This window comes from Vidua macroura, chromosome 11 (assembly GCF_024509145.1).
Source record: "Vidua macroura isolate BioBank_ID:100142 chromosome 11, ASM2450914v1, whole genome shotgun sequence".
Taxonomy (NCBI): domain Eukaryota; kingdom Metazoa; phylum Chordata; class Aves; order Passeriformes; family Viduidae; genus Vidua; species Vidua macroura.
In genome coordinates, this window is record NC_071581.1 from 18618605 (window position 1) to 18643642 (window position 25038).

Sequence of the window (25038 nt, forward strand, 5' to 3'; positions counted from 1 at the left end):
TTTACAGTGAGTTTCAGATGGATGCATAGTTGTGCAGTCACAGGGAAGGCTGTATTGCACTTCATCTGGCCCTGGTGAGGGCCAGCTAGTTTGTGATACACTGATAGGAAGCTAACTGGGGATGGAGATGGGTTTTTTGGGGATTAGAATTGGTGAAAAATGGCCTGTCAGAGTCAGTTACTGAAGGAACCGAGTCTCCCACCTTTCCAGCTCTTTTTGATGGAGTGGTGACCAGAAAGAATTGCAGAGAGGAGCCATTAAGCTGGTATTTCCTTAGCTTTATTCCAGGGGATCTTGTGTTGTGACTGTTTAACTCTCTCCCCAGATAAATACATGCAATTGAACCATGCCTTGTTTTCCCTGAATGGACGCACTGGCTACGTGCTGCAGCCAGAGAGCATGAGAAATGAGGAGTATGACCCAATGCCAAATGACTCCAAGAGGAAATTGCAGATGATTATGACAGTGAGGGTAAATCTCTTTTGTAAATCATGTTTTTTTTACAAGTCATAAGTATCTATAAAACTAAAAATAAAGCTATTATGTTTCAGAGCAAGATCTGACAGATTGTCAAAATACTGTTTTTAAATGTCAGTGTGTGAGAGACTAAAACTAACTTCACTGGTTCCTGAAAAGAAATACATGTCTCTGTCTTTATCATGCTAATGAAGAACGTGCTATAGGACTGAAAACACAATCCTGGGATGATTTTGTGTAATTGCTAATAAATACATCAAATGAACTAACCTGACTTTCCAATCAAATGAGTTCTTTGTAGAAGGGTGCTATTGGAGATTGATTAGCAGCAGACTAACTAGTTCAGGGATTTTGAGTGTGAAAGAAAGATAGTTATAATGAAATATAGAAACTAAACAGAAAACCTAATAGGCTGATCCCCCACTTCATATTTAATACACTATGACTTAATCTGAATGTCATTCTCATTTGTCTTCAAGAGATGAGTTTATCATTGGAAAATGTTGCCATCTTGACTGGGTGCCAAACAGGGTTTAACTTGTTTCTGTTCTCAGTTGCTATGTAGTAAGACAGGTTCTTTAAAATTATGTTTTCTGAGAAAGAAGAAACACATTAATTGCTATTCACTACAGTTTAAAGGTGAGGTAAACAGGGCCTGTGAATGCAAAGCAGAAATGTCTTGAAATGGGTATGTAATAAACACAGCGGAAAGATAACAAAATTTGTGCTACAGGCCTGGCCTAGGGCTGCACAGTGTATGTAATGAATGTCAGCTACATTGTCTTTTTTTTTTTTTTCTTACAATGAAAATCATTGAGTTACCCAGACTACTGGAGGTTGTTATTGTTGGCACAGATAATACATGTAAACATATTCAAGAGAGAGAATGTGTGCTTTTCCATGTTTGTGGTGGTGCGTGGCGACACATGTTCTGGATTTTTCCCCCCTCTAGATTTGTAGGCTACCTTCTGTTCAACAAAAAAGATGCCAAGTTTCCTTTGGAGGTGGTTCTAATTTACAATTGCTTTTGCAGGTTTTAGGTGCTCGTCATCTCCCTAAACTTGGTAGAAGCATTGCCTGTCCCTTTGTAGAGGTTGAAATTTGTGGGGCTGAATATGATAACAGCAAATTCAAGACAACAGTTGTGAGTGAGTATCTCTGGGTTTCTGTGTTGCAGGGATATGGTTCTGCTTTTAGGGTACTTAAACCAAGTGCGCAGAGGATGACCATTATTAACTTATAGTAAGTTAACTGTAGCTCTAGACTGATGAGTCACAAACTCTTGTTCTTTTGCTTATCATGGGGCCTGTTAATTGGAGAAACTTTGATATACATCAAATTTAGAAAAAACAGTACTGTTGAGGTTTTGGGGAAAGAAAGTCCAATTCTGTTATGTTGTTGCCCATGCATAAGTTTGTGTATTTGCATATTTTAAATAATTACTGTCTTGAGAGTGCCTCCAACAGTGCTAGTCAGTTCCCAAAAGACTGGCCCAAATGGGGAGTTACTAATGTGAGCTCCAGACTGTTTATTTAAACTGAGGTTCTAAGACTGCACCCCCTTGGAGGCAGCTCGGGTGTATAGGGCTGTAAAATGTTTTAACTTGAAATGCATTAGAAGTTTGATCAAAGTTTAGTCCTGGGGCATTCTGGATAAGGAATGTGTTTGTGTGTGCATGAACTTAAGTGTGCTGAAGTGGGGCCATATTTCAGCCACTTCATATTTCACCATTTAGTATTTCTTGATGCAACAGTGTTCCTCTGGTAAAAAACAGGCTTTGGTTCTGATTATCCAAACCAGTGGTACCAGTGGAAAACAGACACAGCATCAGGAGCAGAATGTGCATTGTGGCTCCTCGGTACTTCAGAGAGATGATTATAATTTGAACTTCCTGTGGGAGGTGACCACGACTTTACAGAGCAAACTTCCTGGCTGTGTCAAATATACCAAATCTTGGTGTTCTGTGCATAACTACAAAAATTTGACCAAGGTACCTAGAGCTTTCCCTGCTTCTCTTGGATATGGAGCATGAGGCTTATGAATGTGAGAAATTAATTAGCTTTTTCTTTTCTTTACAAATACATGTCCTAGGAGATTTTATATGTTTGAATACAATAATAGCTTTTCTTCATGGATTTTCATCCCTGCCAAGTTTCCTCCCACCCCCACCACCAAGTAAACAAATACAAACTTTCTGAAGCAAGGTTGCAACATGAGACAGATGGCAAATAGGATTTTTGGGCTCCTGTATCCCTAGAAAATGTCCTGTGATACGTACTCATATGTGAATGAAGTGAAATTATTGCTTCATACTGCAAATGTTTCCTTTTCATTACAGATGACAATGGCCTTAATCCAATTTGGGCACCTTATGCAGAGCAAGTGAAATTTGAAATTTACGACCCAAATCTGGCGTTCCTGCGCTTTGTTGTTTATGAGGAGGATATGTTCAGTGATCCCAACTTCTTAGCACATGCCACTTTTCCCATCAAAGGAATCAAATCAGGTGAGAGCAGCAATTATAATGAGGTGCTGTTGAGCATTATTGAACTGTGCCTTCCTCTCTGATGCCAGACTCCCTCCTGCCTTGATGAAGCTCCTTCCTCTGGCTTTACTTCTCAAGAGCATGTGAAATCAGGTGTTGCTCAGTTTTGCCAGTCTTGCCTTTTGCTTCACTGCAATTGCCATAGTAGAGCCCGGCCTCAGCAGAGGAGCATTTGAGCACTGAAGAATGTTCAAAGTGTGCACCATTTCTGTGACTGCAAATTCCCCCCTGATGGACTCTGTAATTGCCCTTTGTTTTCCTTCCCCCTGCCCCAGGTTTTAGGTCAGTTCCTCTCAAGAATGGCTACAGTGAAGATCTAGAGCTGGCCTCACTTCTGGTGCACTGTGAGATGCAACAAGTTCTGGTGAGAAGCACTGGGGTTTGTTGTGCGCCCTTAGGGTGTCTGTTACCAGTTCTTTGTGGAAACCAGGAACTGAGGATTCAGTTTTCTGTTCTGTGTCTGATGTGCTGTTGTCAGGCATTTCTTCTGCAGGTACTGGGGAAGACAAATAGCACAAATTGAGTTACTCTCCCTCTGGGTGGACAGATTACACGGTTGTTAAAAGAAATAACACACAAACAAAGCCTCATTACCTCCAATAGTTTTTGCTGTAACAGCATGGTCATTGTCTTTCCTTGTTAACTGACTGATGCCATGCAAAGCTAGCTAAAATCAGCTTTGGCTTTGTAGATTAATCTTTTTTTTAAGGTCCTACATAAAAAGAAATCACTTCAGCAGTAGAAGATAGTAATTTCTCCCAGTATTTCATTAAAATAAACAACCCATCAAGTAGAAGACATATCTGGTTCTTAAAGAATTGCTAATCTCCTCCTTTTTAAGCCTCTCTAAACACTTACTTGAAATAGCAGTATTTTAAAACACGTAGGGGAAAAATAACGATGCTCATGAATCCAGGCATTAAAGCAGCTGATCTGTGAACAGTATTTGTTGGTGTTCCAAGGGTGCTGCTGTATATGTTGATTTGTAGGATATTTCTCAGACTCTTTCTCAATAATATATTACATAATTTAAATACACTTGTGATATGATGGAAGTTTAAAGATGCTTCTGGGAAGTGGCTATTTCAGGGTGCTTTCCAGCACCCTTCTGATTCAGAGAAAAAAAAAATTTCAAGTTCTTATTTTTAGTCTGTCAGACTATTCAGGCCCACGCTGCACTTCACACCAGTTACATTATTTTCCTGATTGAAACATCAACTTCTGTGAACTCTAAGTCGTTATGTCTCTGGAGGGATTTGTGCCTGCAGTTGCATACACTGAACTGGAAATTACTGAATTCAGTCACATTATTCTTCTCAAAGGAGTGGAAGCCTTTTTCAAACATTCTTTGTGGAGGTTTTTATGAAGCCAGCTTGTAACACCTGATGTAAAACGACAGTGTGTGCAATGAGAGTGTTTGAAAGCTGTGGTAGGTTCCTCTAAGTTCCTTCTGTGGGCCAGCCAAGGGATATGAGAGCAGGAGAGGATTAGAAGCTGAGACCAGGGATGTGTGTGTGAAGAGGAGACCTATATCCTTTCAAGATAATATTTAAATTGTTCATGTTTCATGGACTCAAGTCTCATAGGGGAGGCCTGGTAAACTTCTGGTTTTGGGCTTGCTCCCTTAGAGAAAACTGACAAAGTCACCATTGCCTAATGCTGAGCATGGATATCACTTGTGGATACATTGCAAATCCCTCCTGCCGTGGTTTCTCTTCATGAATCCAGATCATTACTGCCTGGGGCAGGAGCAGCTCTCAAATGTTGTTCATAGCAGCAGTCTGTCCCCCAATCTGTCAGTGCTGACTCCTTTGACAGTAGCACATTTCACACTCTAGAATCCCCTTCTGCTTGTTAAACCAAATGAAGATGCAGCTCAGCTCGGTGTTTTTACAATGCCTGGTGGCAATGCAGTGCAGGACAACTTCCAAAACTTCCTTTTGTTTGGCAGTCTGCAACAAACCCAGACTCACCACAGTTGTCAGCTCTAGAACTTCTGCCAGATCATTCAAGAAGCATCAGAAAAGATCAAGGCTGCCTCTGTTCCTCTGCTTCTTTTTAAAAAGTGATGGCCTTCCATAAAAGAATGCCATGTAATAACATTTAATGCCATTTAATAACAGCCCTATTTATATACAGAGCCCATCTGCACATGCTTGGAGATGAAATACAAAATTGTAATGAGGAATTAGAGATGGCTGTGGAGTTTATCAGGAATAGTAAAGGGAAAACATTGTAGACATAAGCATACACATTTGGGAATTATTATGTGGGGCCTTAGTAGTACCTGTACAACTTAAACAAACATGTTTTTGATACTGTTGGAATCATACTATACTGAGGTGGTTGTTGCACTTAAAGGCATATTTTATTTGCTTGAAAAATTGATTTGCTTCCTTCAGAAAGTGCATGTATTTCTTCAGCTTTTTCTGACTACAGTCAGCCTCAATGGTGTGTATGTTCTTGACTTAAAGATTGAAGGCGACATCTTAAAATGCAGTTTAAGCTGTACCTTTGTGGATACATTTATTTACAAGAACTAACAGTGGTACATATGCATCTTGATGATTACACCTGCAAATTGGTAATTAGCAATCTGCATTTCTTTTGTGATTTGGGAATACAAAGTTTCCTACCCCTTTACAAACAAAAATTAAATAAGTTACTCTTTAAGTCTTAATTAGCAATATAGCAGTGAAGCTGTTTCAGTTGCTCCAACCCATGCCTGCATAGGAATGTTTCAGGAGAAAAAAAGGGTTTAGGAAAGGATCTTGTTGCTCCTTGGGTATGTTGCTATCCATTTTCCTAGATCTGGACTGAATGCAGAAAGAGGCATTCTTATTAGTATGCTGCCTCTGAAAATGTTTGGATTTATTACATTTATTGATTGCATGTCATTTCTTGTAGAAGGAGTATCTTGTTTTGCTGCTGATGTGAAAATTAAGACTTCAGTCCTGCCAGTTCTATTCCCCACTAGTAACTCTATAAAGAGACAGCTTTTGCATCCAAAGTTTTAAAGTATTAAAATAATTTGAAGTCCTAAAGGGAATCATGATGATTGCTTATGGTTGTGAAATACTTTGAGACCTACTACTGTGGGCTTTAATAGAAACTCAGACTTACTCAGTTGCTTTGCAAGTTCTGAATTGCCATAGTTACAAAGAAATACAGGATCTGTCCTTCTTTTTGGTACATCTGAGTACTTGCTGCTGTATGGGCTCCTATTTACCAGTCAGTATTTTGACCTTTAGTCTACATTTAAATAAAAAATCCCCAGGATTGTCACTTTGTCACATGATACACAAATATGATGGAAGACCCAAAACCTAAACATTTTAAAAATGTATTTTTAATATTATTATAATCTGATAAGCCATCATGATACACTATTTTCTGTTCTTTCCTCAACAGACTTGCATGGTCTATTAGGGAAAAATATTCCAGTAGAAGTGTTTAGATACACAAATTTTGTGACCTGTGCTAGAATGTCCCTGATGTCCCTGTCAGTGGGTATAGCTGGTCTTACTGTGGGGCTGAGGAGTTTTTTTTAGTGCTTTCTAAGTTAGTTTGTTTCCAGAAACATTCCAGAAACATCCTATCAAACTAAATTTATAAAACATTCCATGCAGTTACTAAAATGTGGTTAGAGAAACAAACTCATCCCCCAAACTCTGCTGGTTCCCTGTCTTTCTGGGAACGTGTTTTACAAAATCACCTTGATTTCCAACATTCCTTTGAAGGAAAGTGAAGAAGAGCTTTATTCCTCCTGTCGGCAACTGCGGAAGCGCCAGGAGGAGCTGAATACCCAGCTGTTCCTCTATGATGGCCACATGAACCTGAGGAATCCCAACAGGGATGCTATTCTGAAAGAATTCAACATCAATGAGCACAAACTACAGATTTATCAAGAGACTTGCAACCGCAGGTGGGTTGATGATCATTCTCCCTTCCAAGGCAGCTCTGTCTAGACAAGATTTATGGTAAGGAAACCTCAGACATATCAAAAGAAGCATCTAAAGAGTGGTGAGGGTAGAATGAGCTCATCTGGAATGAGGAAGGGCTGTAGAGAAGCCAGGCTGGGCCTCAAGCCACTAGAGGCCAGCAGAAGCTGCAGAATGTGTGCAGTGGAATCTCGATCACAGTGACACTTGTAATCCTGTCAGGTTTTATATCCCTCTCTGCTGCTCTCTGGGAGGAAAGCCTGGAAGTATATACAGACAAATAAATAAACCTCTTCACTCTTGCTACACTATCAGAGTTATGTCCCTGGAAATGTCATGCACATATGAGATATGTGGGAACAGATACACAAACCACAAAAGATAAAACCAGTATTGAGTTGAAACAGCACAGCATTGTCAGTTCAGTGCAGGTGCGTTATCCAGAGCTTAGGGGAAGGTTCCTTCTCCTTTGCTGCCACCTTTGGGCTGGGGGTGAGGGAGATAGACGGAGGCTTCATGCACCAAGAGGAAGTTTTGAGTAGATCTCAAGACTTTAAATATTCTTGCTCTTTTTTGTGTGTGCTGAACAGCTGTGTGTATCACTTGTTTACTCCCATTTATTGAGGGAAAAATTGCAGTGCTCATTGCTGATACATTACTTGCCATTGGTATCCAAGTACATTGAATTTCGTGGACTGTTTTCCTCTGAGAAATTCCTATTAGGCTTGACTTTTTCCTTTTCTTTTCCCTTAAGATTAAAGGAGAAGAAAGTCAGTAACAGCAAATTCTACTCTTAGAGCCCATCACTCTTTGATGTGTGCTTTATGGTGCAATTCAGGAAGAGATGAATTTATCCTGGTCATCCTACTCAGTGACGGTCTCATCAGACAGAATGACTGGAAGAAGAGAAGGAAGAGGAAATATGGATTTCCTTTATAATTTCTTTTTCTAAGAAAAACTGTTTTAATACCTAATAATTTATATTCTGTACAAAGCATACCCTCTATGCAGCCAGAATTTCTGTGTATTCAAGATTTTTAAAACTTGAGGATGTGTAGTTGGGTGGACCTCACTTGTCATTCTCAATACCTGAAGTACAAATCATCTCCTGTATGTGTGTACACAGGCTGTAGATAAGACAGTCACAACAATTTGCATGCATGGAATCACACCACTTTAACAACCTGGCTCCTCAAGATTAACTAGTAGTGAGTTTTTAATTTATTAAATGCTGTAAAAGCACTTCTACACCAGCATTGTCACGTCATGTATGTTACAGTCCTCAAGACAGCAGATTGTGCTGCTGATACTGTATAAAATATTTTGGGCAGCTATTGTCTCTTATTAAAAAATTTCTGTTACATTTTTGAGAACAAGATAATATGTTAATTTTGTTGAAAGCAAATACCCTCTGTTACTGTAGTTGTGTTTTTCCTGTTGAACTCTCTTTAAAGGTTTAAGAAAGGAGCAATGTGTGAACCTCTATTCATAGACCCTGTGAACTTCTGTTCACAGCCTCGAGGCACTGGAAGGAGAAGTTTTAAGATATGCAGTAAGAGATATCTGTTTGTTTGCAGAAAGGGAAGGTATTTAAAATTCTGAGAAGCACTTACTTTTGTACAGTATCATTTTTGCAAATCCTTTCAGCTGCTAATGTGCTTAGAAATGAATTTTTAAATTAACTGTCAATTTTTAATCTTGCAATCCTATGTAGACAATAGTCAAATGATAGTGTTCTGTAAATGTAGACTGTTTTCCCAAAATGTAACTAATCCAAGAATGATCATGTGCACAAATATAGAGGTACATCCTTCTGGTGCCTTTAATCAAATCAAGAACATGAAGCTGCAGATGAGAATACTTGTTTGATTAGCAAGTGTATTTTCCTGCCAGAGCAGAACTAAAGGCCTTTGATGGAATATTTAACAGCAGTTTTCATAATTTGTGTATGTGTTGGTCCTTTGTGCTAGTGCTGTATTGTTACCAATTCCTGGTTGTCTTATCTCTACATGGGATGAGTTTTGCTATCTATATTCCCAATTTCAGTGTTCAAATGTGTGTAGAGGAGTTTAGTTTAGTTTTAGTTTTCAGAGTGACTGCCTGAGGCACAAAATGCTGCTTCCACAGAGCTGTACTTCTGATCACAGAGGACTTGCACAGATTTGGGATTCATGGCCTGATGCAGCTGCCTCAGCAATTTTCAATTTCTCTTGCTCCCCACGCTGTGACTTCTGTTGTTGCAAGAGGCGCTTAATTGATGCCATTGTGCATTCACAGATGATGGTTTGAGGAACCCCCTTGAGGTTTTAGCTATTCTGTAAAGACAGTCTTGTCTCAGAGATGAAAGTGTTATAATAGTGTATCCCACAATGGGGTGGCTTCTGTAAATTTTTTATTATAAAGAAATTAATTACTAATCACTCAACTGGAAATCTGAGAAAAGTTAAAGGCAATTCTCTGCTTTTCATCCTTCTTCCTGAAATCTCTTCAGTACCCAGCTGTGATTGACCTGTTCAAGGATTAGATGGGTGTAAACCCTGCTCAAATAAAGAAAAGAAATCACATCAGCTGTGGATTTGGGAGGTGGAGCTATAACCTAGACTGCTGTATAGAGCTGGCTTTCTCTTTGTTATCCAGGTGTGGATTGTTCTGCCTGTTGGAATTCTTCTTAAGCTCAGTTCTAGAGCAGACCCAGCCAAACTGTCCACTTGTCCTGGCTTCCTCCAGTGGTGTGTATATTCCTGACACAGCACAGCCACTGTGTGATGGACACAGGAGTGAGTCCCTCATGCTGCTCTTGTGCAAATATTTAAGAATTAGCTCATTTTGTAGTCCTTTGAAAAGTGCTGTGCACATTCTCCACTCACGCGTAATGTCAGGGGTTATAAGAGGCACTCCATCAGTATTTATGCAAATGCATTTTGTTTTACAGTAAAATTTTTCACCAGAATATGATGTTCCACTGTGTGCAGAATGAAAATACTGCAGTGACTCTTCTGCTGACTTGCAAGTGGTGGGCAAGGCTGTGTTCTAACTCTTGTCTTGGTTCTTGCATTCTGTGTTTTATGTCCAAGACCTCACCTCTCAGTTCTTCCTTGGGGCAGACTCTGTAGCAACTTTATCACAGTTGCAACTGTTTGAGTATGAAAGTAGAATTGAATGTGTGTGCTATTTTTTTTAATCCAGGAGGGAAAGCACTTATAAATTTTTGAAGTTAACAATTGTTAAATTGTTATATTCTTATAGAAACTGTTTTAAATCATTGAAATAACTTATTTTAATAAATAATTGTTAATATCTCACATTGATGTGAATGATGCCAGGTGCTTCTTTGTTTAAGCATTGCTCATGGAATTTCATTACTTTTGCCAGTCATTTGAAGCAGTGAGTTCTTATTGCTGGTATGGTGTGGTGGGCTCTGCTAGAGGTTGGAGGAAGGGCATTTCTGTGTTTTTAAGATGAACTGACTCAAAGATTGTTTCAGTAGACATGGTTATCATTGCACTTCCTCTGGCTCCAAACACATGAGGCAGAAGGAAAAGGTCAAAGATTGAGTTTAACTTGTGACTCCAGACCAACCTTTTTCAGTGAGAGGCAGATACAAACTCCAGCTCTAGTAAGAGTCAGATTTTATGAGCTTGAGCAAGGCAAAGATTAAATTTGTGGTAATTTAGAAGGACAGTAATATTGATGTTTACAAAAAAATTTTATCAGAACACTTTCTGCCTGTGAGGTTGCACAGGGAGAACTGCTGCTGGGTGGATGCACTCTGTCTTTCTGTGGTGATTTTTTTAATTGTTGGGAGTCTTGGGAACAGATTTTTCCTCATCTTTTGATCAAAATTTCATGCTTATTGAACATGAATCCCTGTGAGGTGTCTGCAGCCTAATTCTCCTGGGTCATTAAATCAGCCAAACTTAGGGAGTTTGGTATGCATGAGTTCTGGAGTCCAAAAAATTACTACATTTAGGTGTTTTATTACCTGTATTGCCACTTTTTTTCCACCCCAACATATCTATATATTTCTCTGTTGAAAGCATTTTGTTAGTTTTGCAGTTCTTTAACCTTGGAGATGGTGAGAAGGTGAGAGCTGTGTACCAGCCATTATCTTTGAATTCTTCAAACCAGTTGGAAAAATCTGAATGTGGTGTGGAAGCTGAATTGCAGTGGTTGAGTTCTGCTACAGTCATGTGTCAGCATTTTTAACTGCAGTCCAACAAGTTGGCTTTGTTCCAGACTGAAATTCCCTTTATATAATGAGAAGTAGAAGTTAAATATAATGAAAATTAACCTTCAGCATCAGTTCAGAGATGAATTTATCTTCTGATCCATAACAGTATTTATAAACATGCCCAGCTATTAGTTTTAAAAGAATTTAAATTAAATTAAAAGCAGTTTAATTCATTGCAAGTCTACATTTTTAGCTGTTACTCCAGCAAAACAGAATTGTGAGCTTGACTAAAGTAAAGCAGTAGTTTCCCCAACACTTGTGTACTCCTGAATTACAGTTGAATCCCAGATTCTTTACAATATGTGTAAATTATCAGCCTTCAGGACCCTTTTCTCTGAAGAGCACATAGTAAATTATTAAATATGCCACTATAATTTGGAAAGTATGTGGATAGATAAATAGAAACAAAGGGACATTTTGGTTGGATCCCTTAGGAGAAGGGCCTGGAAAAATCTGGTTGGATTAAGCATCTAAAATAAATACATTTAAATACACATGAGAAGTATAAGTTTTCATGTATATCTTGCAAATTTGTACCTTGAAATGCTGTGTCTGAGGTTAAGTAGCTGACCAAATATTCTAAAACTATTCACATTAAACATCAGCATCATTCTTCATACTGAGGCACCTATCAATTGTTCAGTAATTTTGAGAACTAGGAAAAATTGAATTTGAGCTATATTTTCATTTTGCTCTTCCAATTTTTAGGTGCATTTCTGGTAATTCAGTTTCAGGAAAACAGGTAAGACGAAAATTTGAAAAGAGACACAACACTTGAATTAATTACCCTAATTTACCCAGCTATTCATGCATGAGGAGTAATGACAAAAAAACAGGAAAAAGGAGCGAGAATTCTCGTTGCAAAATACTTCAAATAGAGCAGCTGTGACTGTCTTTACAGGGCTGGAATTTTCAAGCAATTTTAGAGTATCTAAAGATACACAGACTGCCTGTTTTCCTTTTGGAAAGAGTAAGTGTATCCTTCAACTCTGCTGTGGTCAGGACTTTGGCTTTTTTAATAGATGGAGCTAATTGATGGAGAATTAATGAACCCAGTGCACTGATGATGGCTCTGGGGTGTGTCCCCACATTAATCCCTGTGCTGGAGCACACTCCACTAGGACAAAACAGTGCCTCATGCTCTGTTATCAGAGTTCTGTCCTTGACTCCAGGCAGATGAAAAGCTTCACATGTTGAGCTCAGCTCCTGCAGGACTTCTGGTATCTGGGGTTTTGTTGGGCTGTTTTTGTCTTGTCAGGAGCTGCTGCTGCTCCTGTACCTCAAAAGCTGACCAGGGCCTGAACCTCAACTGGTATTGACAGAGTGGATTTAGGATTCATGGCTTAAGGACCCTTCCATAGATGATTTTCACTAAACCCACCATTGAGATAATTATAAATAGCAGTAGCTGGGTTTTGCTAAAAGATACAAGTAGCAGAGAAAATTCCTCTGGGGCACAGGAGTTCAATTCCCTGCGTTAAAAACAAATTTTTTACAAGACTTGGCATGAAATAGCGATGCTGTTTCTGTGCAACAGGCTTGTGCAATTTCTTCTACGTTTTGGTTTTGTCTTCTGCTGGCATTAGAATTTTGTAATCTATTTCTGATAACATTGTGTCAAAGCCAGAGAACTTAAAAGGGGAAAAGAACAAACTGGTTTCCACTTGAAAAAACAGAGCTGTTGGAAAGAGAGCATTGGTCCAGTGCTTTCATGAGGTCATAGATGTCTTTTTTCTGTTTTATTAAAAAGAAGATTTCTTCTTTCTGCAGATGATGTTGTATATTAATGACTCCTGGAGAGTGTCCCTTGTGCCATCAGCGCTCAGTTGGAGACACATAAGCTCTTTATAAGAGAGTGCAACACTCCTGCTACAGAAACAGCTTATTTGCTATTAGAGAGGGAAAAAAAAAACTGAGTTGTCTCTTGAGCTGTCCCTCAAGCTAAGTATTAAATTTAATTTCTTTCATGGTGTACTTACTGGTAGGGGAATGAGGGAGAAAAGTCAGATTTGAAGCATAAAAATACAAAAAGTTATCTATAGTGTGGGCTGTTTTTTTTTTAAGGTAAACTTATCAGGAAGAGAACTCAACAGGCAAAAAATAATGCTGTCTTCAGTCACCATGAGCTGTAAAAATCTGCATCTTCTAAGCAGGGGTGGCTGTGGATTTCTACCTTGGTTCCTCTATTTAGGCCCTCTTGTTTTCTGAGACTCCTTTAACAGTGCAATGGAACTGCTCTGCTTCTTATTCTTTACTTCCTCATTTCAGTTGCAGCAGAGTTGACAGAAGCATCTGGAAGTTACTATTAATTTAAGATCAGTGTAGCTTCAGCCATTAAAATGGAAAGACTAAAGTTTAAAGAGAAGTTTTAAATTCTTGAAGGATTCTGCTTTTATCAAGGGGTACTGAACCCTGCAATGCTGATGAGTTAAGGGAAAACAACTTTGTGTTTAACATTTGAGGTGAAGTTTCCCAGTTTCTGTATTAAATTGACAGGGGGAATTGCATGGAACAGCACTGACCTGTACTTTTAATCTTATCTTCTAATCTTAAAATTCCACAAAATTATGAGTTTCATTGTAGCAAGTGTTTATCTTCCTATCACAAAGCTGAAATTCTATTCAGATGGTGTCAGGTGTTAAATAAATATTATTAAAGGCTAAAATTGTTTTATAAATAGTGGAACGTGAATGCAATCACTCACCAAATGTCTTTGATGAATTATTTGTTTAACCATTAAATAATGCTGGGAAAAATCATAGGTTTTGTTTATGAATGCACTTCAGCTGGCTCATTCATTTTAAACAGGCATATTTTACTGTTAGAAAAATCTACAAATCTGTGGTGCTTCAAGCACTTTGCTGTAATTTAGATTAAGCATGGTCCATTTTCCAGAAATGTCATTAGATATCAGAGTTAACTCAGGAAAGCATACTAGAATGTATTCATGTAAAAACCTCATTTATTTATTGTCTAGAAGTTTAACAGTTAATCTTGGTTAGGCATATATACATCCAAGCTGGGAAGCAGAACTGGGGTTTGGAATGTGATCAAAGAATAAGTTTATTTTCCTCTGGATCACGTAACACAAACTCTTAGAGGAATAAAGGGCAGGGATCAGGAGTATAATCCCATCAGGGAGGAGAGTTAGCCTAAGGACATTTGTTCCGTTCACTGTATTGTGCTGTTGTACCTGAGAATAAAATGCTGTTTGCAGTAATTCTGAGCTTCATCTTGTTAGTGATCTGATCAATTTTACTTTGAAGAGAATGTATATATAAAAAATTGCACCTTTTTACTCAGCAGTTCCATTCCTTGAGGATAAAGGTGTTATTTACCTCAATCACACAAATATGTTATTTTTTAAAAAGTCTTTTATTACTTGTCAAAACCAACAGTAAGCAGAGAATGTAACTAAATTCTGTCCTCAGTATTTCATCTTTCAGAGTGAAATGTCACTGCAGATGGAAGGCAGGAGACCAGCACAGCAATCAGCACCACAAGCAGCCCTCCATCCCTAACCAGCTGCATCATGGTGTAATTTCTTGGCTTTGGTCCACATCCCTGGGATCTAAACCACTCCACCACTTCGTCCAGGCTGTACTGCTGGGGCTCATAGCCCAGCTCCTTCCTGGCCTTCTCCATGCTGAAGTAGTGCGTGACACCAGTTTTGTAAACCTCCGTGCGAGTGAGGAGGGGCTGGAAGTTATAAAGGCGCCCCACAAGGAAATGAACTATTTCAGTAAGGAATGCAAAAAAATAGACAAGGGAGAGGGGAAGGCGCCGGGTTGGGAACTTGTAACCCAAACCTTCCACTAGTGGTCGGAAAAATTCAAAGTTATTTACAGGCCTGCCATCAGAAATAAAATAGGCCTGGCCTGCAGCAATGTGCTGCTTGCTGGCTCTGAGGGCCTCGGAGGCAAGGACGTGAGCCTGGACCAGGTTGTCCACGTGTACAAACTCTACCAGACTCAGAGGGTCTCCGTACACAAATCTAAACAGTCCCCTTTCAATGTAGCTGACTATTCTTGGCAGGTGTCTCTGCTCCCCAGGCCCGTAGATCCCTGCTGGCCGGAGAGCACAGGTCCTCAGGACACCTCTCCCATTTCCCAGCTCAGCACCGTTTGCCTCCAGCACCTTCATTTCAGCTAAAGATTTCGTTCGGGAGTAGTGATCGGGGTGAAGGTGCAGAGGTAGGTAAGGCAGAGACTCGTCCCCATTTTCTATAATCTGGCCTCCAAATATCACATTGTAGGTACTTGTATAAACCAGGCTCGACACTCCCCTGCTCTTGCAGGCCTGGATGACATTTTCTGTTCCTTTCACATTAACATCTTCTATAAGTGTTCGGTTCAGCTGCTCCCTGCCAGACATTCCATAGGAAGCGATATGGAATACGCAGATTACATCTCTGAGAGCTTCTTCTACTTCAGACAGGCAACAGATATTCCCCTGCATGAATTTTATTCCTTCTGGCACGGTTTGAAGTGGCTTCACGACATCAAAGAGGATCACATCCACTCCCTTTTGATATATGGCACAACCTAAACTGAAACGTGACAGAAACCATAAGTTAGGATACAGCACCATGGTGCATGAAACATCTCACCTGGAAGGGAGAGAGGACTATTAACTGTTTATATGCTCATTATTTTTCTGATAGGAGTCTTTTAAATGCTCAGCCCCCCCACTTTAGGGAAGATTCAGTTGTGATAGTTTAGGTACTGAACAGATATCTCACATTCCATCAATACTTGGAGAAAAAAAAAGAAAAAAGAAGCAGAACTGCTGTAAATGAAAGTTCTGAAGAGAAATAACTGAAGTTATGTCCCCTTCAGATCAGTAACAGCAACTTTCAGATGTGCAACTATTGCCAAATATTAAAAAAAAAAAAAAAAACAAAAAAAAAAACCAAAAAAACAAAACAACACAAAAAACTTTACTTGTTTTATCTTACTGCTTTTGTGCCATCCCAGTTTTGGCAAAACAACAAGTTGGTTTTCGCTGTTGTGTTCGAAATTTATGGAGGAGTGGGACAGATGCTTGTAAACTGCTATGAATGCTTTGCCACATGTCTACATTTTACTCCAAGTCACAAAGTGCAACTCTGTATTGACACAAAGTGTAACTCTGGTGTTTCTCTTCCCCCTTCCTACATTTTTGTATGTCTGTTGTGCTTTAAGGGCATGAGAGTGGAGGGAAAAACCAAGCAGATGTCAGAGAGGCATCTCCTGAGATTTTTTCTTTCCTTCTCCTGACTTGAAATTTACTTTATTTTCTGGTCCTGACTGTGATCTCTCTCCCCTCTGTTAGCAGTTATAGTCTAGGGCTCAGAATAGGATTTTTTCTTTAAATGGCCTGCAGAGCCAGCTACAGCAAGGGAAAATAGATTTTACTGAAATGTGCACCTTATTAACAACCCTAATCCTAAACCATCACTGTTCATGAAAATAATATATTCTTGAGTGTTCAGCTGGAGTTGTTAATCTGTAGAGCTAAGAACACGTGTAAGTATTTGCAGGTCAAAAGAAAAATGTGTGTACAAGTGTAGGCTTGTCCTTCAGAGCAGGCTGACGATGGTGATCCCACCCCTCTACAGAGGTGAGCACACAGGTAAATAAATGTCTGCCAGGCCTGACATTTGGAAACGGGCTAACAGCGTTACTTACAGCCTCTGGAAACAGAGTAACTGAGGTTCTTTAAAACGGAGACCAGAAGATGGGATCAACTGGATCAGGTGTCTCAGGCCCACAAGTCTCCATTCTACTGATGGATTTTGCTGCCTCCCCAGCAGCAACCGCTTGCATTTATTCCTGCATGTAATAACTACTTAATGCACTAACCGGAAGCCAAAATAACCCCCTCCTCCAGTTATGAGGACTCTTTCATTGGCAGCGTTTTCTTCTTCCATCCTCTTTCCTTCCGCACCGTGCGCTGGAACTGACCTACAAAACACACCGCAAACACGCCCATTAAAACCAGTCCGCGCTTTACCAGCGGCGCACATTCCCGTCCTTATTCACTGCCCTCGTTCACGCTTTAATCGCAGCCTTTCGCTTCCCCGGCCGGCGGGGAGCGGGAGGCGATTCAGCGCCGGGATGGCTCCAAAGGGAAGCTGTTCCCGGAGGAGGGAGCGCTGCGGTGGGGCCGTGCCACCCCCGGATCCCCCCGTACCTGCGGCGCCGCCGTCCCGGCCCGTCCCTGCCCGTCCCTGCCGGATTGCCGGGGCGGTGCCGAGCCCGCGAAATGGAGCCGGGCGGGGCCGGCCCGAGATGGCGGCGGGGAGCTCGGCCTGGGCTGCCCCGGGCCTGGGCTGCCCTGGCCAGCCGTGCTCGTGTGGATTTCTGTGCCGGCCCGGTGGTGCTGCTGCGCTCCCCTCGCAGCGTGAGGCGCTCTGACACGGAGCTCGCGGCTCGGTGGTGAAATCAGAGCCTCGATGTTTGTACCGCAGCCCCCGGGATCGACCCGGGCTGGAGCAGCCGTGGGAGAAGAGCTCGGGGGTGCTGGTGGCTGGGAGCTGGACCTGCCCCGGCCCTGAACCCCCCCTGCCCCGGGCTGATCCCCCCGGGCTGGTCCCCCCGTGTGGGCAGCAGGGAACGGGGGGGATTCCGCCCCTCTGCCCCGCTCAGGTGAGACCCCACCTGCAGAGCTGCCTCCAGCTGTGAGAACTGGGATTGCTCATCCTGCAAAAGAGGAAGCTCCAGGGTGACCTAATGGTGGTCTTCCAGTAGCTGCAGGGAACTCAGGAAGGACGGGGCAACACTATTTGCAATATATGTAGTGACAGGACAAGGGGGAATGGCTTCAGACTGAATGTGTAGGGTTAGATCAGATATTAGGAAAAAATTCTTCTTTCTGAGGGTGGTGAGGTCCTGGCACAGGTTGCCAAGAGAAGCTGTGGCTGCCCCATCCCTGACCTTGGAGCAACCTGGTCTAGTGGAAGGTGTCCTTTCCCTGCCATGGGAAAGGACACCTACATGATCCTCAAGGTCCCTTCCATCCCAAGCCATCCTGTGATTCCTTCAGGGGGTGCCTGCAAGTGTCATCCCAGGGTATGAGGCTCTGCAGAGGTCTGGAATACTTAAGAAGGGCTGAAGAACCCTTGACTCTGGGTAATTTGGGTGGACATGGGAGTTTCTGGACTTGCTGCTGAACATTTCTTCATGGGAAGGGTTGTCAAGCATTGGAATGGGCTGCCCAGGGAAGTGCTGGAGTCACCAACCCCAGAGGTGTTCCAGAAATCACTGGACATGGCAGTGCTGTGGTTTAGTTGACGAGGTGGTGTTAGGTCAAAGGTTGGACTTGATGATCCTGGAGGTCTTTTCCAGCCTTAGTGAGTCTGTGATTCCCTGGTGCTGCCTTTGAATGTTCCACCACGTCTGAGAGAGCTGTGCCCTCACAGCATCTCCCCGTATCAAAGTGGCTGTCCCACATCCTGCTGCGTTTGTTGTGAGCCTGAACCATGGAGCACACTCTCAGGAGTCTGCTGTGCCCCGTGCAGAGGCTGAGATGGTTTTGGCAGTGGGAAGACGCTGCACAGCACTGCCTGGCTGCAGCAGAACTGCTCCTGAGTTCACATCAGCAGTCCCAGCTGTCTGTGAGAGAGAGCTATAGTAGGAAAACAATGAAGAATTACATGATCAAAGCCTGGCTTGTGGTGTATTCCATTTTTCATTTGCAGAACTGAGCCACTTGGGAAATGCCAGAGAGTGGATTCAGTGTCAAAGCTACTTAAAACTGCAAAACTCCTTTCTGTTTTGCAAAACCTTGACAGAAGTAGAGGCAGTAGGCTTTATTGTATTTTTGATGGATGGCTGGCAAGAATTAGAACTAAGCAGATTCTAAGAATTCTGCAAGTACTAAAGATTTTTTTTTCTTTAGCAATGATTTCTTGCTGGTGAACCTCTGGGACTCTTAAATAGAAATTTCAAGATGGAGCCGGTGCTGTACCTGATTATACAGAGCTGCTGCACCTGTGGAGATGTGCAGTGTCTGGTGTGGAGGGCATCCCTCAATCATAGTTGATTTCCCTGTCTCCTGTCTGTGTAGCAGGAGAGTGGGTTTGAAACAGCCTTGAGGCATCCCCTAAGATACCATCCAGACATATAATCAATGGTGTGTTCACAGAGGTATGAGAATTCTAGCTCACAAGCAGAAAAATCCCTTACTTATTCCTAAATACTAAATATAAGGATTCTGTATGGCTGCATATACCTTCAGGATTAATTCATAATCTTGATGAAGGTTTTGAGAATATTTTCCCAAGAAGGTTTTGAGAATATTTTCCCAAGTGTTTAATCACCTGCAAAGTCCAAAAGAGTCCTGAACTTTCCCTGAGATCTGTGGACACAAAGTTTTTTTTTTAACCTTTGCGGAGTTTTACTGAGATTAGGGCTCTTGGTGGCTCTCTTTTGATCAAAGAAATTGTGTTTGAATGGAATATTGAAGGATGACAGAATATCTGAGGCTGGAAGGATATTGCCCTGTTGAACCCCTGTGAAAAGCAGGTCCAGCCAGAGGGGTTCCATGGGTTTGTGTTGGCATTGAGTATCTCCAAAGATGAACTCGTGTTCAGCCACTTTCTCCTCAGTGCTCAGAGAACTTTGTGCTCTCTGAGCACTGACCTCACCCTCCGTGCTGTGTGAGTAAATCCCTCTGTTTGCATAGGCAGCTGTTAACCTCAGGATGACATTTGTCCCTGGACTTTGTGATGTGTCCATCCAGGACAATTTGCAGGACTGAGACCCCTCTCTGTACTTTCTGCTTTATCTTGCTCTCTGCCTGGTATGTCATCTACAGGGAGTGAATTGTGACAGGTTATCTCATATTTATGGATATTGTGACTTAAATAAGGCTGTGGTTTAGATACTGTAAAGATGTTGCTCTTAAGCCACTATCTTTTTTTTTTTTTTTTTCTCATTATAGTGAGCTGTCCTTTTTTGGCTTCAGAGAATAATGAGGAAGATTCATTCCTTCAAAATGGTGGCGTCTGTGAAAGCTGTGGGTCAATATTGTCCTCCTTTGACATTTACAGATGTGGTGTTAAGACTTGACACTCACAGATCTGAGTTTTGCACAACCCATTTATTACTGGTTTTTCATTTCCTGTGAGACTCTGCTTTTCCTAAGGTTTTATGGACTTTCTGAATGTATCATAAGTTCTGTTTTGCCATCAAATGAATGGACTTCCAGTTTTATTTTATACATAATAGAATGTTAGGCCCGAGATTGTGTCCTTCTTAAAAAAACCATGTAAAACCCACTTTTCCCTTTAAAGATCCAGGCTTTTTGGAGCATGACTTGCATGTATCTCAGTATGCAGGGAATGAGACTACTTGCAGAGATTGCATTGATACCTTGAATTACACATTAGGGCAAGATATGTCAGGGTAGAAGGATTTGCAGTGTAACTGGGAATTTTCTGCAGTGAACCTGAAATGGGCTGCAAAGGAATCCTTAAATCAGCTAAATAGACAGCTGCTGTAAACAGTGCAAATTAGAATGAATAAGCAATTAAATAATTAATTATTCTTTCATAGTCTGTTAGTTCATCTGGTTCCCTTTGCAATTTAAAATACTTAGCTAGTAAAATTATTTTTGTCATCAAAATAAAAAGTGTGCTAGCAGTACTTTTTCAGGAAGCTGGGCAATATTTCAACTGAGGAAATAAACCTTAGCTTACTGTTTTCTTACTATTTGATTGATTTCTTTTGGGTATTACTTAATTGTGATTTTTTTTTTTCATGGAACAATGCAATGAGAGAAGAGAACAAGATTTAAAACTAGGTAGAACCAACCATGTTTATGGCCTTATTAAAACATATAAAACCAATTGGTTAAAATAATACTAAAGAGTTGAAAACAGAACACAGGGAGGGAAATTAGAATTGTAATGTTCAAAATTAGAATCAAACATTCAGTCTCGATGAGACTGGAATATGTTTCAAGGGGAAAAGTGTTATGGATAAAAATGCTAGTCTGAGTTTTTGTCTTGGTTCTGGCAGAGGTTTCCGTAGAGACCTTCAGAACATTGATTTGTGTTCTGTGACAAAGGTGTCATTGAACTTTCTCCCTGCCTGAGGTTATGGTCGTGCTGGTTTCGTTTGTGTTTCTGATGCTCAGATGGGAACTGCTGTAAAAATAAACCAGGAAATCAGATTTATGGAGCTTAAAGAGCTCAGAGAAGTGTGCAAGTTACACCCTTTGAAAATGTTAGCACTGATTTCTTAGGGCAGCTGTTGACTGTACAGTGTTGCTTGTGGAAGTGTCACACATCTGGTGGTGTGGAGATGACCATCCAAAGTGCTACTAGGTGTTTTTTCCTGTGAGTTCCAGTAATGGAAAAATTTAGCCTATTTTTTTTCCACACTGAGAAAGGAAAAGGATTTCAGTATTAATTGTATTTACTGCTTAGTGAACACCGTTCACTGAATTGTTCATCCAAGCAGTTGCTTTATATCATTTTCCTAATCTAATTTTGCTGTGCTCTCTCACTTTAGGAGAAATGACTTTATAAACATTTTAGTCCTGACTAGAAGGAGGTGCAGGGAGTAGTGGATTCCTTATCAAAGTGGGAATTCACAAAATGGAAAGTGGCCTCTACTCAGCAGTCTTGGAAAGGGTCAGACTGTTTGCAGAGTATTTTGAGATCCTTGCGTGAAGGAAGATTTTTATGTTGTACTGAAAGGCTTTGTTATGTAATTCTTTCTATACTGTCAAAGGATAAACCTCCAATTTGTTAGAGTTTTGGGATCCTCTTGAGTGTGGATGTGGATTTTGGGGTGAATGTTAACCTGTAGCTAACAAGTTCCTTTCCATACATGTCCAGAAGCAAGATCCAGTGAATAACCCATGGAGAGAGGGGAATGTGATGCTGTCCCTGCTCACGCGGTTCTGTCCCTCCTCTTTTGCTCGAGGCAGCTCTGCTCAAGGCTGTGCAGGAGGGAACCTTCCATCCCCCCCCATCCCCAGGAGCAGCTCTGGCTGGGAGTGTGGGTGTAGGAAGGTGCAGTCAGCTTTCAGAAGGGACAAACTGCTCAAACTTCAGCTGTTTCACCCCAAAAGAACAGGTTGGGCAGAAATACCAAGCAGCTGTCGGTCAAACCAACTACTTTAAGTGTCTGCATGGTTCCTTCTGCAGTTCCATACTCAGATACCACCCGTGCCCTGAGAGAGGGAGCTGTTGTAGCACTGCTGCAGCACTGACAGCATTAATGTCACTGTTGTATTTGATGTCAGGGCTTAGTTCCAGCGAGGTATTTCAGACAACACATGTGCCCTGTGTGGTGTAAACAACAGGCTGGCACAGGGCAGCCTTCCTTCACAGAGTGATGCCTTAAGGGGGGAAATGATGCCTCAGATTTTAGCTTTTATATTTTTCAGATTCTGTACTGCTTTAGTGTGTGGTTCTGGGCTTCATATTAGGGGATGGTGAGCTCTCTGCACAGAGTAGGGAGACAAAACAATTCTTTCTCTAGCTGGGGACCAAGGACAAATGATCCAAATCTCAGGCCCAAGAGCACAAACACCGTGGGCTGGAGAGAGAAAAACAAGAAGGATGGGACTTCATGGGCTAAAGCTGTAATTGGACAATTAACTCCAAGGTGCAAATGGACCAGAACTTATAAAAGTGAGAGACCCCGTGACCAGTCATCCATTTTGTGACTATTTTGGTTCATCTTGATGTAGCCCTGGCTGGGCTCTTGTACTGCCCAAGGTGGATCCATTGAGGCATTTTAATAAATCCCTATTCTATTCTATTCTTTAACTCTGTCCAGCCTCTGTTCTAGGTCAGCCTTCACAAGGCATCAAGAGCACAACAGTTTCAGCTCAGTAGTCATGCCTTGGCTAACTTGGTTTTTCTGGGTGGGTTTCAGTGTGGCCATGCTCACTGTGTTAGTTATGAAAAAATCATTCCTATAAAAGACACTGAAAATGCTTTGAATTCTCTTGGTGAAGATTCTTAGGGAACAAGCTTGATTCTGAGGTGTCCATTCAGCAGTAGGAGTGATGCATATATTCTGTGGAGCCATCAGAAATTAACTTATTTTCCATTCTGTAATGCTTTGAAAAATGTAGATTATCCCACTTCCAAAAGTAGCAGTTATTTATCATAAAGGGAAGGGAAGAAAGTTTGCATATTTTGGGATGAGTGAATGGTTGAGCATAGGACTGTGTTCTCCCTTTTTACTTTGATGACAAGTTGCTGTTTGTGGTCTCTGTGTCTCTTTGTGTACCCTGCAGGGCACATCAATAATCTAGTTCTTAGAATGAGTATATTTTAATCTTCATAACCTCCATGGAGCTGAACAGAGTCTGCAGGGACTCATCCACTGCTGAGCACTTCAGTCCAGGTGTCTGAAGTCAGTGTTTGCTCCTGTGATATTGATCTTTAGCTCCCTTAAGCCTCATGTGTTTTTTTAAGTGGTAATTTGACCTGGTGTCCCGAGGTGTTGATATCTGTTTGCATAACATGTTGCACTGATATTAGTCCTTAGCAGTACAAGCTGATGCTATCCAATGTAATTGCAGCACCTTGGAAGTAAAAGCCAAATTTTAGCTCTTCCTGTAACCTCATTAATAGTTTCAATATTGCACACAGGACTGCATGGGCTCAATGGTTGAGCCTCTTTGTACCTGAAAGGATTATATACTTTAAAAGTTAGTATGTTAAGAAATGTCTTATGGAAAGACTAATAAAATATTATTGCAAATACTCTCACAGATGTTTTTGCTCTCAGAGTAGGGGAGGACAGGTTTTGGAATGCAGTGCTGAATGTCTTTGATTCTGTTACTTAAAGCTAGTCTTCTAAGTTCTCAATAGGAGGCTACTTCAGAAGGTAATTATACACTTACATTTCAGTAATTGTCTGATACAGTTTCAAGTGTGATTGATGTACATTCAGATACCCTTATTTACCACACTAATAACAAGGGAAGGCTTCTTGTTGAAGTGATTTATAATTTAATTCAGCTATCTATGGGTTTACAAAAATCTTACCCTCCAGCAAAAGCAAGATGAGGTTGGTCTGTTATGAATGGTTGACACTAATAATTGAACACCCAGTTGATGTTTTACTTTGATCTTTTGGAAGGATCTAAGGGATCTTTCAGCTTCACAGGCAGCTAATCATGTGCTGTAGATACCATATGTAGAACAAACTCAAGGCAAAATGCGTTCATTAATCCAAGTCTTGTACTGTGCTAATTTTCTCTGTGTGTGTAAGAAGTCTGCAGACACTGGTGGTGGGGATGAGATGTGTCAGCAAGAACACCAGGGCCTGAATTTGTTGTAGCATTTCTGTGGGCTTCTCAGTGGAAAATGCACTTGATGAGGGGGAAAGGAAGTGTATTTGCTGAGGAAATTTTCTTCAGTGTTTTCTGTCTTCACACTCCTGGTGCTTTCATATTCCTGGTTTTGTGTTCAAGATCTAGGCAGTGGTCTCCCATTTTCAGGCACTTAGAGCTGCATGAAATCAGGACACTGGCTTTAAAAATGTTACTACCATTTAGTTCTGTAATGACCTTGAAAACATTCCAAAAATTACATAATTTTGCAGAGGAAAGATTAGGTAAGAGTGGGGTAGTAGGGGAAAACAAACTCAAAAGAGGACAAAATCTCTTGCTTTAGCTGTGCTTGAGCAAGATAACCTTCATAAGGCTTCCTTAATGGCATCTTGGTGTTTGCAAGAGAACCACACTCTTGTGTATCTTTGATACTGATTTATTCTGTTCCATGAAACTAATGATTGCAGAATTCAGAATTCATAAACATTTTATCATGGCCTGATGTGTGACTCTGTTCTGAGCTACTTCAAGATAAGAGATTCTGACACAAGCCTGAG

General features: G+C 41.0%; 2 protein-coding genes across 2 annotated transcripts in view; one reads left to right on the forward strand and one right to left on the reverse strand.

Annotated features, from left to right (window-relative positions):
* Nucleotides 1-10267, forward strand: part of PLCG2 (phospholipase C gamma 2) — a 51632-nt gene extending 41365 nt beyond the window's left edge. Inside the window, exons 27-32 of the mRNA XM_053987201.1 lie at nucleotides 326-471; nucleotides 1511-1625; nucleotides 2816-2983; nucleotides 3298-3386; nucleotides 6763-6947; nucleotides 7718-10267. Coding sequence (XP_053843176.1) covers nucleotides 326-471; nucleotides 1511-1625; nucleotides 2816-2983; nucleotides 3298-3386; nucleotides 6763-6947; nucleotides 7718-7760 — 746 coding nt within the window. The 3' untranslated portion in view covers nucleotides 7761-10267. The remainder of the gene's footprint in view (nucleotides 1-325; nucleotides 472-1510; nucleotides 1626-2815; nucleotides 2984-3297; nucleotides 3387-6762; nucleotides 6948-7717) is intronic.
* A 3972-nt stretch (nucleotides 10268-14239) lies between these two features.
* On the reverse strand, nucleotides 14240-17659 carry SDR42E1 (short chain dehydrogenase/reductase family 42E, member 1). Its single transcript, XM_053987533.1, has 3 exons — nucleotides 17369-17659; nucleotides 17038-17139; nucleotides 14240-15743 (listed from the first exon to the last, which is right to left on the reverse strand). Exons 2-3 carry the CDS (start codon nucleotides 17103-17105, stop codon nucleotides 14630-14632), a joined length of 1182 nt encoding a protein of 393 aa, XP_053843508.1. The 5' UTR covers nucleotides 17106-17139; nucleotides 17369-17659; the 3' UTR covers nucleotides 14240-14629.
* Between the last annotated feature and the right edge of the window lie 7379 nt (nucleotides 17660-25038).